At 50.1% G+C, this 13,554-nt stretch overlaps 1 protein-coding gene across 1 annotated transcript in view; it reads right to left on the reverse strand.

Annotated features, from left to right (window-relative positions):
* The window catches only part of Dapk2 (death associated protein kinase 2), a 114,899-nt gene extending 102,056 nt beyond the window's left edge, over positions 1-12,843 (reverse strand). Inside the window, exons 1-2 of the mRNA XM_013346471.2 lie at positions 12,762-12,843; positions 6,405-6,502 (exon numbers count right to left, since the gene is read on the reverse strand). Coding sequence (XP_013201925.2) covers positions 6,405-6,496 — 92 coding nt within the window. The 5' untranslated portion in view covers positions 6,497-6,502; positions 12,762-12,843. The remainder of the gene's footprint in view (positions 1-6,404; positions 6,503-12,761) is intronic.
* Between the last annotated feature and the right edge of the window lie 711 nt (positions 12,844-13,554).

The following is a 13,554-nucleotide window of genomic DNA, read 5'->3' on the forward strand; positions in this document are numbered from 1 at the left end:
GAGTCTTTTAATTTTGGGGGCTATCTAGATGAAAGTTCACAGAAGCCCATTAGTTTTACAATTTCTTTTCTATTTTATTTGAAAATTTAGTATATAAACTCTGTGTACACAGAAAGGTATATTTTTTTAATGAGTAAAAGACACACACATTCTATAAATGAATAGAAAACAAAGTACATAAACCCTGGGTAGATGAGGGTGGCATCAATGGCCCTCAGAAGAAGCTCTTAAGTTTGTGCAATGCAAACTGGGCTCCATGAGATCCGCCCATCAGGGTGGACAATTTGCATGTATGCAGAGCTTCCCGCTGACTGAAGCCAGCTCCTCCGTGCAACCACTTTGTTTGAGTGGCTTTGTGCTTTGTTTTCCTCACAATGGGTGATGAACAGGCCTCCCCTGCCCCTCGCCATGACTTCTGTCACCCAGGGCTCTCTGCAGGCAGCTCTGGTCCTTCCCAGGTCCTGACACAGTCCTCACTTTAAGATCCCATCCCTTACCACCAGCTCTGGGACTCGATCACGAAAGGGTGCTCTCTCCTCTGAACTCCTGGTACATGATCTAATCGTGTGCTCATTTCATTTGCTTTTGAGAGTTGGGCTGGACCCAAGTTGAGCTTGAAGCTCTATGGGAAAGAACTGAGCCCCAGCTCTCCTGTGCTATGACAATACCCAATAGAAAACAGGTACCTGAGATGTCACCTAAAGCACAGGTAGGAGCTCATAAACCTACACACACACACACACACACACACACACACACACACCTTATAGAAGTCAGACTTATAGTCGAGGGCACAGCTATAGCCCAGAAGACTTCCTTGATGCTAACACCAAGCACATCTATTCTATGCTAGGTCCAGGAAGCTCAGACCCACAACATGGGTGACAAGAAGCCACTGTACTCTACTGTGCCATTTCACGTCTAGCTGGCTCACAATGACCTCCAACCTTCAGAAGGGCTGACCTTGAACCATAGGCCAAGAACTCCAAAAGACCCCTGGCACAGGCAAGCCCATAGTCAACTATAGTGATGTCAGGACCAGAGACAGATGGAAATATGCCATGCTCCCCCTCGGTATCCAGGAGCTGCTGCTGCTCCCTTCACCCACCTGTCCTGCTTTTGATCACTTTTCCATCCTAAGTCGGGCCATAGTTGTGTGGCTAAAAGACTCACACATTTAAAACAAGCACCATGAAAGCTGCAGAATAAGACTCCCACCAAGGGAACCTATGGCCTGGTGGGCTTCTCGCTCCTGCCTTACACAGTGGGTGGATACATTTGCTCTGCCATTTGGCCCTTCTTGGGCCTCAGCAAATCACAACCTTTACCCCCACCACCCTGAGCCCTGGCCTCTACTAGAACAGATGACCTCTAAGAACATCCCTGACCAATTCTGATTAAAGTATGGAATGGGGGAGCTGGAGCAGAACCCGGCAGTTTGGAACACCTTTTGTCTCTTGCAGAGGTCCCAGGTTCAGTTCCCAACACCCACACGGTAGCTCACAACCATCCATAACTCCAGTTACAGGGGGAAATGACCCCCTCTTCTGACCTCCAGGGGGTACCAGGCACAGCATGGCCCACGTAGATACACACAGGTGTACACTCATACACATAAATAAAACACATAAATCTAAAGAGAACATGAGCTTTCCAATGTGACAGTCCTAGAACAGAGTCCTGGCTAGCCTCAGACGACGTGACCAGGAACATATGACTTTGCGTCTCTTGTTCTCCTCACTGTTAAATGAGAATGTTGAGTCCACATCCACTTGCATTGTCCTGCAAGAACGGGGTGGACTTTGAGCAGGCTGACAAGGACAGGAGATCCCTGACATGCAGCCAGTCACATTCTCAGAGGCAGGAAATACCAGCCAAAAAGTGGCAGAGCCGAATGAGGGACAGGGCTCTGCGTAGGGAGAGTCCCTGGTTCTCAGGCCTGACTTTCTCTGAGGCTTGCTGTGTCACTTGACTTCTTGGTCTCACAGTTCTATTCCTTGTGGTAGTTACTCAACGCTGTGGAGGCTGAGCTTCTTCATCTGCAGGATGGGGATAGTATCTGCATCATGTGGTGGCGTAAGAGGTAAATACAGGGGCTGCCAAGATGGCTCAGGGGATAAAGCAACCTGCTGCCTTGGCTGATGACCTAAGTTCAAACTCCAGGACCCACATAATGGAAGGAGAAAACCAATTCCGGCTGACCGCATATGTATGTATGCATACACAGAAAAAAATGTAAGCAAATAATTAAAAGAATTACATACAATGGGGCTGGAGAGGAGGCTTCAGGTTACAAGCCAGCACTACTGTTGCAAAGGACCTGAGTTCAGTACCCATCACTCATGTTGATCAGCTCACAACCTCTTGTAACTCCAGCTCTCAGCATCTGGTCTCCAGCACAGCCACACTCATGTACACACACACACACACAAAATTAATTAACAGGTCATTTTTTTAAGCCAAAGAATTAATGGTGAGTGCCCTATGGAGGGAATTGCTTTTGTGTTCTGTTTTCCACTCTACCTGAGCTCCAGGGCTTCTGAGAGCAAGGGTGTGACGGAGGCTGGCCACGTCGTATTTGCCGTGTTTAACTCAAAGCAGCTTCCAGATAGCCTTGTGTTTAATTACAGGTGTCTGTGGGTGCTGAGAACTTATCAGGTGTAGAAGGACGGGGTGGGGGTAGGGTGAACAGAGCAGGGCGGAGACCAGAGGATAAAAGCTGAAGTACACAGAAGCCCAGGTGATGGGTGCAGGACCTCAGTCCCACAGGGAAACACTTCTGTGTAATATGAAGTTGGATGTTACAGATGTGGGGGTGCAGAATAAAAGCTAGCTGATTCTTCAGGAAGAGTATGGGATGGAAGTGGGTGGGTCACAGTAGGCTGTTGGGGAGACAGCAACTGAATTGGATCTTAAAGAAAAAGTAGCCAGGTGTGGTGGCACCTTTAATCCCAGCACTCCAGAGGCAGAGGCAGAGGCAGAGGCAGAGGCAGTCAGATCTCTGTGGCCTTTGGGACACCAGCCTGGTCTACAAACCACATTCCAGAACAGTTAGGGCTCTTACACATAGAAACCCTGTCTCAGGAAAAAGAAAAAAAAAGTATATATATATATATATACATTTTTTTTTCATGTATGTGGGTGTTTTGTCTGCATGTATGTCTGTGGACCAAATGCAAACCTGGTGCTATGGAAACCAGAAGAGGATATCAAATCCCCTGGAACTGAAGTTACAGACAGTTGTGAGCTGCCATGTGGGTTCTAGGCATTGAACTCAGCTCTTCTGGAAGAGTAGCCAGTGCTTTTAACCTCTGAGCCATCTCTCCAGCCCCCTAAAAGTGTAATTATTAAGAGTGAGGGAACCAGTAAGGGCAAGAACAGGTTACAGAAGTTTGGGGGACCTCTGACCTTAGCTCCAATGTGGTCTGATGCCTGAGATAAGAAACTAGATGTGGACCTGACATCAAAGAGCCCAGCACAAACAAAGGGGAGATAGGCCTAATCTCATGCCTGGCCTCTCCCTGAGCTGCCGGCTTCTCTGCCTTCTGGGCCTCCTTAGCACTTGGAGGAATGTGAACCCCATGCACAAGTGGACACAAAGGAGGAGGGGTGTGTACAGGTGTGAGAAACACCCTTGGCAAGATGAGAGGAGAGACTCAGAAATAAAAATAGCTGATGATTTAATGTGGAATTTTTTTTCTGAGACAGGGTCTTGCCAGGTAACTGACCAGCATGCTTCCAACACACAGAGATCCTGCTGCTGCCTCCCAAGCACCGAGACTGGGGTGTGCATCATACACCTTGCTCTTAGTTTTCAGACACAGGGGACTTACTATGTTGCTAACATTGGCCTCAAACACCTAGTCTCAAAGGGAAATAAAAAAAGGGAAAAAAAAAAAATAACCACCGTACTGATAGTCTCTCCCACTCCCTGGAGGCATTCAGATAAAGGAAGATGATTTGCTGTTTGTGGGTCCTCACCAGTTCATCCCAGCACACACTCACTCTGTGACCTTGGACGAGCCACCCATCTTAGCCTCCCCTATAAAACAAAGGGTTAAACGGGATTCTCTTTAGGAGGCCTGCCTCAGTCCCTTGCTCTGCCCCACTGGTAGCTACGAAGACTGGGAGAGGTCAGAAGGTAGAAGCTAACATTTCTCTAAACACTAGGGACAGCAGACCACCTCCAGCACCGTGAGCAGGCTGGAGCCAAAGCTGTGTGTACCGACAATGATCTGTCCTCTGCGCCGGGGCCAGAGCCCCGGAGCGGCCTTTCTCACCGGCCTCTTTTAAACATGTCTCCCATTACTTTCCCTCGGAGCACTCTGTCCTCTCCCTTCATATGTGACCTGACCATGACTCATCCTCTGTAATCCACTTGCTGAGTACCTCTCTACATCTATAAATCACAGGCTGCAAGGAGACAGCACACGTGATGATTTACTTCCCACTGCATTAGGCAAGGCCAGGCACACAGTAGGTCCTCAGTGTGTTACATGCAGAGAATCATGGGGAGAGAATAGGATTAACCTTTTTAACAAGCAGAGTGGTTGCGGGCTAAGCATGTCACTCAGTAGCTAGAGCACCCTGGGCTGGGTCCTCCAGCACCTCCCTCCCCCAAAGTAACTGTGTGGTCACCTGAAGGCAGTACAAATTCCAACCCATTCTATAACTCCCTACAGGACCCATCTCCACCTTGAACCTTAGTTCCAACTGCTAAACGGGGATCCTGGAAGGAAGGCCTTTTCATGGCCTTCTAGCTCACCTGAGCTCCAGCCAAGCCTTAGCGTGTCTGAGCACGGGTCCCAGGTCTCTGATGACTCTTATCAGCCTTTTGTCTAGCCAGCACTTTGGGGAGGGAGGATCCCAAGCTGAGCGTGTGCAGCCTTTACACTTGCAGCAAGGGAGGGGCTGCAAACACGATTGTCTCCCAGTTCTTACAGCTCAGGTCCAAAGTGGCGGAGGGGCAAGGCAAGGAGGGGATGGCACAAACATTCTCCAGGAACAACCTCTGCATTCTTCCCCAGGACCCTTGCCCAGCCAACTTCTCAGTTTCTCTGCCCCTCGGGCACCAGTCCAGTCCCACCAAGGCCTTGTTATCAAGCACGTCTCTAGCCAGGCTGGAGTTCGAGGAGGGGCACATAATACCTTGCTCATCATTGTACCCATGGCACAGAACACAGGCTAAGGCAAGGATACCAACTCAAAGAGCTCGGCCAGGAGGTGCTGTTTCCCAGGTCGGGGGTGGGGGTCGAAGTGCAAAGGGGCCTGCAGCAAAGAGACTCTGGTTTTCCATCCAGAACCCCTTTTCTAGGCCCAGTCCTTGAAGTCCGCGGACAGACTTTTGATCCCTACAGGACCAGTCTGCAAGGTCAGCCACCCCGTGACCTGTGCCCCACCCCCTCCCTGCCACCTCCCTTCCTGGAAGAAGGCTCCCTGGCTTTGTTCTGTTTGCCTTTAAAACAAAGGATATAAGAATTTGTGCTAATTCGACAGTTTTAAAGAAGGAGAAAGGCTTCCTGTTTTACCTGTCTGGTTCCACGGGCACCCTGCTCTTGCTGGGTGTGTGAGGGGCTGGAACACATTTTAGCGGGCAAGCGCCTTGCTCACAGGAGGGAGCCAGACAAGTGTGCAGGGACAAACTGGGCAGCTCAGAACCTTAGCTTTGTTGCTCGCTGCCCTCAGCAACTTTGAGAAACTCACTTCAACCCTGCCCCGCAGTCTACCTGTGACAGGAACAAAGGGGACTGCCATTCCCTGCGTGGTCTGAGACCAGGGCTTTGGGACTGGTGTCTTATAGTCACTAAACGTCAGCCATTTTTAAAAATGGAAGTTTCGGGGGGAGGTCTTCAGAAAATCTCATTTCTTCCTTCACAAAATAGTGACCTTGAAATGAGAAGAAAGTTTAGTTAAGCCCTACTCTAGGCTGAGCCAACAACTCAGATCCCAGAACCTTCCTGCCGAGGCTGGTAAGGCTGTTACTCAATACAAATCCCTTTTCAGGAGGATTACTTCACCTCCCATTCAGGCTCCAGTTTAAAAAAGAAAATCCTGGGGAACCATGGAGAACCCCAACGGGACACCAGGAACAAAAACCAACAGGTCAGATGTCCAGCCGACCTGGAGAGAGGGCTTTATGGGGGGAAAGAGGACAGATTTCATGAGGTTGTCCCATAGCTGTCAGACTATACAGAACACACAGACCCCGGCTGTGCAGCTCTTCTGACGTCATTTACAGAGAGTGACTGATCTGCAGCATCACCCAAGAGGATGGATAAACCCTGGGCTTGTTTGGGAAGCTTCCCAATAGCCCTGTGACAAACCAGCTTTATAACCCCAACCAGGCAACAGAAAAGTGAGTGGGTCCATGGGACACCCCTCCACCTCTCAACGCAATCTCTTACCTCCCCAGCTCCTCTCCAATGTCATAAAAATCCTCCACCTTCTGCTGCTTGAACGTCTCCATGTTTGGGCTCCTCATCGAGGCCTGGACCATACAATCCTGAAATGGAAAGAAACCTAAGCTTAGGACGGCCATGCAAATTAGCACAAGCCGAAGAGTCTGGGTCTGAAAAGCAACCAACTGCAGGGAGAAAAGAGGTTCAGCCTTGTTCTCTAAGGACAGGTCTGTGTGAGCGGCCCACCTGTGGTGATAATGTCGAGTGTCCTGGCTACTTTCATGTCAATGGCACAAGCTAGAGTCATCTGAAAGGAGGGCATCTCAATTGAGAAAATGCCTCACTAAGATCCGGATGTAGGACATTTTTCTTAATTAGTGATTGATAGGGGAATTGCTTCTCGGCCTTTTGGCTATGATCAAGTGTAGTGATTGATAGGGGACGGCCCAGCCCATTGCGTGTGTTTCCATCCCTGAACTGGTGGTCCTGGGTTCTATAAGAAAGAAAGCTGCGCAAGCCATGATGGGCAAGCCAGTAAGCAGCACCCGTTCATGGCCTCTGCATCAGCTCCTGCCTCCAGGTTCCCGCCATATTTGAGCTCCTGCCCTGATTTTCTTCAGTGATGTGGAAGTGTCCGCCAAATAAACCCTTCCCTCCCCAAGTTGCTTTGGTCATGGTATTCCATCACAGCAGTAGTGATGCTAAGACATAGATTTCATTCCTCTCTTAAAGTTCATTTTATTTTTAGTGTGTGGATATGGATGTGTCTATATGTGGATATGTGCACACAAGTGCAGGTGCCAAGCAGGCCAGGAGAGGGCATCAGATGCCCTGAAGCTGGACTGACAGGCAGCTGTGAGCCCCTCCATGTGTTCTGGGAACTCAGGTCCTCTGGAAGAGCAGGAGCAAGAGCTCTTAGTTACCAGCAGGAGAGGAAGCAGGATGGGAAAAACAGAGTAAAATTAACCAAGCCATATAAATTAACATAGATTTAAAAATATGGGTTAATTTAAGTTATAAGAACTAGTTAAGTACAAGCCTAAACTAAGGCCACGCTTTAATAATAATAAATCTCCATGTCATCTTTTGTGAGATGGCAGCCCAAAGAAAAATTCATTTACACATGTGATATTCAAATAAGCATGCAGGCAGAACACCTTCATACATAAAATAATATTTTTAAAAGCTAAAATATAGGGCTGCAGAATATTTGCCCAGTATGTAAGACCCAGTTTTACCTGGGCAAATAATCATTTACGTGACCAGACATACAGCTTTCCCATCTGTAAAATGGGACCAATATCGTAAAAATCAATTTCGAGTCATGAAATTGTTTCGTGAGCGATTAAGTACTGTGGAAAGACAAGGGATTTATTATGACTTCAGCTCCCTTGGGGGCTGTGCCATCCGACAGCGAGTCTGAACGGATTGGTAAGTGCTCACTCATCACCTCACAGGGAACATGGGTGGGGACGGTATGACAAATTAAAACAGCACCAGGAGCCAGGAGCCTGAGGTGCTGGTTCCAGTACTACCCGCATCTAGCTCTGTGACCTCATCACTTGGCAGAGGAACCCAGTTTCTTCATCTGTGGCACACAGCTACCTCCGCCTGCGCGGGACACCTCAGCAAAAGACACAGAGCAGTTCGAGCCCCAAGGAGCCCTCACTGTAGGGCTTGTATCTTCCCTTGCAATCCCCTTACCCAAGGAGTTCACCTGAAGACAGCGCCCTTTTGTGAGATATGACCAGCTGCCTATGGAATCACTCAAGGGTCCTTAGCAAAGGTATCGCAGCCCATTTTGGCCAGTATGGGCAGCTCTTCTCCTGCTTGCCAATCAAATGCCAACTATACTCAGGCTGTGACCCTGAGAGCCTGTGCTTTCCAGGTTGAGTAGAAGGACCATCACATAGGACAGGTCTCACCAACATCAAGAAATTGGGGCATGTCATTCTCACAAACCAGAGCCCCATTACCAAAGTGTCCCATCCTTCATTCATTCTGCCAAAGCACACAGACCCCTCAGACCCCCAGACAGAGCTGGCCTGTCTCCCAGATCTCACTTTCAGGGCCACCTTCCTGTGGACACCCATGACCCTTCATGCCCACTGTGCAGCTGGGGCGGGCCTGAGTGTGCACAGACACTAAAAAGACCACTATCCCTGTCACCCACAGCAGGCTGGCTCCCTTTCTCATCCTCAGCCCCCCATCTGTAAATGAAGACACCCCTATGAAGCCTAGCATCTGCTTCACATACCAGTGTGGGGATGTAAGATACCGTGCAGAGGAGGATGGTTTTATTGTCACGACTTGTCCCAGACACTGTGTTCCTGTTTTCTATGGCATGAAGTCAATCAGCTCAACTCCCTTCTCAGGAAGAGGTTTTGGGGTCCTCTTAGCAAGTTTGACTCAACCGGAATCAGAAACTGAACCTGTCTTTACTCTCACTACCCCTGCAAGACGCCCGAAACCAGTACTCCTTCCAAATAAACCATTTATCCAGCTCTCAGGGGAGAGCACCAAGCTCCCCCCCACTCAAAATCCTCTCGGCAGGAACATGAAGAGTGGTCCCAGCAGCTATGAGCTTCCCTTTGGTGAGAGGCCAGCTCCATCTGCCATCAGGAACTGAGGTAGATTCCGAGAAGCCCCGATTTCCCCCAGAAAAATGAACCAGGGTGAAGAGGAGGGCAAGCAAACTCTGACACAGGTCACCGCCCTATTCCACATACCCTGAGTTACAGTCACAGTGGACTTTTCCTGTCCTCGTGGGTTCCCCCTGCCATGCCACACCGCTAGGAGGGCTCTTTCCATGGGAGCCACCTGAGAGCTGCTCCGTTCCCTCAGGGTCTAGTCACCTTCTCTGCAAGGCTGCATGGCTCTGTTCTTCCCTTCTTCACATTCTAGAAAAGTCCTCCTAATAGGATTAGGTTAGAATTTTCTCATTCGAGACCATAATCTATGCCTGTCTCAAAAAGAAAAGCAAAGGGATTGGAGACATGTCTCAGTGATTAAGAGCCCCGACTGCTCTTGCAGAGGACCTGGGTTCAAGTCCCAGCGCTCACATGGTGGCTCACAACGATCTGTAACTGCACTTTGAGGCAGAGCTGGCATCCTCTTCTGGCCTCTGTGGGCACCAGACACAAATGTGGTACACAGACACACAAGCAGGCAAAGCACTCATACACGTGAAAATAAGTTTGGGAAAGAGACAAAACCTATACTTTGACGTGGCAAATCCCAGCTCTGCTGCTCACAGCCACATTGCCCTTCACTGAACACAAGATAGTTCTTCTGAGCTTCAAATTAACTTCCATGGAAAACAGGCCTAGTCAACCCTGATGCTGTTGAGTGTGCGGAACACCCAGACACTGCCAGGGGAGAGACACACTGGGAAAAATCACTCTGAGTCCCGTGGAAATATTTCTGTGAACATACTGTTAGGAAACCTGCGTGGCTGTTTTCTAGAATGGCCCATTTAGCAACACGTACACTTCTAGTAACAACTAAAAACTGGAACCATCTAGAAAACAAGGGGTAGACCCACTGAACATACATACATAATGGAGTCACTATACAACCGTGCGAATTAGGGAACTGCCGCGAAGTGCTGTGACGTGGGCAAATCTCACAAGCGTGAAGAACAAAAGAAACCAGATCCTGAGAAAAGATTACATACTGCCTGATTCAACTTGGAGACAGCTTCTCCACAGAGCTGAGGATATGCCTCAGTTATCAGGGTATGTATGTAGCATGTACAAAGCCCTGGCTTTCATCCCCAGCACCAAATGCACTGGATACGGCTGGCACACACCTGTAATCCCAGCACTCAGGAGGTATCCTGAAGTTTCAGGCCAGTGTGGGCTCTAAGATAAGATCCTATCTCCAAAAAGAAAAAGAAATGGAAAAATAAAAGTGCTGGGATATAGTTCAATTGGTCAAGTGCCTGCCTAGTGCACAAAGCAGCTATAGCTTCGATCCTCAGCACTCCATAAACCAGGCATGGTGGCTCATACTTAAAATCTCTGCACTACAGAGGTTGAGATTCAAGGTCAGCCTCAGCTACATGATGAGTTCAAGGCCAGCCTTGGCTATATGAGATCCTGAGGGGGGGGACATAAATTACTATCTATTTATTAAACTTATTTTTAAGATGTAGTTATCTGTATGTGTACCATTGCTTTGCCTACATGTATGTGTGTAGTGCCCAAAGAGGCCAGAAAGGGGCATCAGATCCTCTGAACTGAAGTTAAAGATGGTTGTAAACCATCTTGTGGGTGCTGGTAACGGAACCCAGGTCCTCTGGGAAAGCAGCCAGGGCGCTTAGCCACTGAGACATCTCTCCGGGCTCCTCATAAATATCTACTTTACAAGAGAGGTGATATGTGTGGAAGGCTCTTGGAGCCCCAAAAGGGCAAAGGATGTAACAGTCTCACCTCTGTCCCTTTGCAGCGGCTACCAGCGGCTACCAGCGGCTACCGTAGGCACGTTCTCTATAAATGGTTGATTTGCTGTTAGTGCCCAGCCTCCTTTCTCGAGACCACAGCTCAGACACCTAGTGGCGGCTGTCATTCTTTCCTAACACCTCCACAGATCAGTCTGCATCTTACTTACAGTTGGTAAACTGTCAGAGTCATGTACAGCGACTCCAAGGTAGAATTATCACCAAGTTTGAAAGGCTGAAACCACATATCAGAGGCAAGGGATGCGACTATAATTTTTGATCAGAGACTCAGGCTACCAGCTCCAGACAGTTCAAAGATGATACCCATCTGGGTGTCCACTTTCTCCCAAGGAATCCTGGGAATTCACCTTCTTGTCCATGGCCCTAACACCAAGCAACAGTCTAGGAGGTAACACAGACTTCTTAGGACCCCACTGAAAAGAATCTCACAAATACCTTTCCAGTTTAATCTCCTCTTCAGAAGTCACGGGGTGAGGAAGTGGGCCAGCGCACTCCCACACCTTGCTGTGGACTGGGGTTTGGGGTAAAAACTCACCTCAAAACAAAAGTCCGAACCCACTGGGGTTTGGTCTCACTCACTTGTTTGACAACAGGAGGACTCTGAGGTCCAGACAGGGGAAGGGACTTACCCACCATCACACACCTTCGCCATCAAGTTTCCCAGGGCTTCTCTTGAGAGCCTCCCAACTCCTTCAACGGTGGCTCAGGATTGGAAAGCCTGTGGCCTTCTGGGGGACAGCTTCAAGGAGGGAGCAGATGCCCAGGTCTGGAACACCACCCCAACATTCGCGGTCTTCCCTCATTCTATGAAAACTCACTCTGATGTTAACTCTCTGAGCGTCTCACCCTCCCTCACCCAAATCCAGTAAGGGAAACCAGGCTATGACATGGACAGGCAGTGGTTTGAAACACACACACACACACACACACACACACACCCCTATGAAGAATCCTCAAACTCGGGCTCTGGGGAAGCTGCCAGCAGAAGGGAGGGGACCTGAGCATCACAGAACCCCTTTGGAAAATCCCTGATAAGGAAGCTTAGGGCTCAGAGAAGGTCGGAGAAGCTGCCTCCCTGAGTTGACATGAGAAAAACTCCATGTTTTGATGAAGGTTCAGCTTCTCTGGGCAGCTGGATTATTTGCTCCCCCCCCCCATCTGACAGGATGGAAGGCTCTAGAGAGGTGGTCAGGGTCAGCTGGCTTTTATTCCTGCCAGCAAGAAGCTTGCCCCTGGGGTAGCAGATAACCCACCCATTCCTAACCCCTCCTCAAGCCTCCCAGGAAGCTACTGAGCTATCAATGCCATCACTTTAGATGCCAAAAACTTAACAGGGGCTAGGTAGGGAGGAAAACAGGGCTTTAAGCTTAACTCTGAAGCAGTTAAGGTGCCAGGGTCTCTTTGTCAACAAAAATTCCCCTAGGATGCTAACGCGTAGTTGGGAACCAATGTCAGAAACCAAAAGAGCGCCCAGCTGCCTTCAGATTCAAGAGGACAAGGGACCCAGGGAGTGTCCCTCCACCTGCCCACAACTCATTAGGCCACACTGGAGGTTCATTTCACAGGAAGTAACCTCCTGGGCCAAGGTGGGAGGAGAAGGTGTGAGCCCCCACAGAGACTGGGCTTGTCTCCCTCCTATAGGAACTGGTCCCCTTCGAGGGAGCCAACTTGATGTAGCGCTCTTTCCCTTCTACACAGATGTCAGACACTGTCTCCCTAGGGCGGCGTCTCCAGGATCAGAGTGTCAAGCAGAGGAGGCACCCCGAGGTAAGCAGCGTGCAGACTGGCCTCCGGGTGCCACCACAACGCACAAACCGCAGAAGGGCCATATCCTAGACAGGCAAAGTCCGGCCACCCCAGCCCCGGCTGCCGTCGAGTCCCGCGTCCCGGGCGCTACTCACGGCGAGAGGCTGCGCTGCTTGTGCGGCGGGCAGGACGGGTACCGGGACACTGCGGGGTGCGCGGCGCTCGCTCTGCTCAGCTCTGCCTCCTGCGCCCGGCGTCCTCCCGCAGAGCTGCCGGGGAGTCGAGGGGGCGGAGCGGCCAGCCCCGTCCCAGGCGCCGGCTGGAGGCGCGCCCGGACACTCGGCCCGGGGCTCGGGGCGCCCCCTGCTGGAACCCCCGAGGGACAGCCCCGAGGTGAGGACTCGACCGCTCAAGCCACCAGCAGGTTCCCTGCATCCTTTCCCGTCCCGTCGCTCACATGCTGTGCCGTCTGGGTGAAATCAATGAGTTCCATAACTATACAACCCGGTCCAACTGCCCAGAAAATAGTATTTCTCTGCCCTTCGTCACCCACCTACGCACACCCTGAGGATGTCCCCCTACCCAACTCCTAACTCGAGTATCCTTGGACTGAACGGATTCTAGAGGGACCTCACCTCCTTTGTCTCATACAAGAAAGGCAGGAAACTCGCGTCCCCCACTCACTCCCTTGTCCAGCTTGGGTTCTGCCCGCGTTTGCCCTTCCCACGCCAGCCCGGGCACCAGTCCCTGTATCACCATCAAGCCTGTCTTAATGAAGGACTTGGGAATGAATTCTTCCTCTCTTCCTTCTGCCAGAAAATATCAAAGGAGAAGAGAGATCGTGTGGTAGCTCTGGTGGGTGGAAACAAAACTGAAGCCAAGTTCAGTGGTCTCAGTTTAAGACCAGAGAGGCCCATCAAGGAGGGAAATAAGGAATGTTGCCTAGAG

This window comes from Microtus ochrogaster, chromosome 5, assembly GCF_000317375.1.
Source record: "Microtus ochrogaster isolate Prairie Vole_2 chromosome 5, MicOch1.0, whole genome shotgun sequence".
In the NCBI taxonomy this organism is placed as follows: domain Eukaryota; kingdom Metazoa; phylum Chordata; class Mammalia; order Rodentia; family Cricetidae; genus Microtus; species Microtus ochrogaster.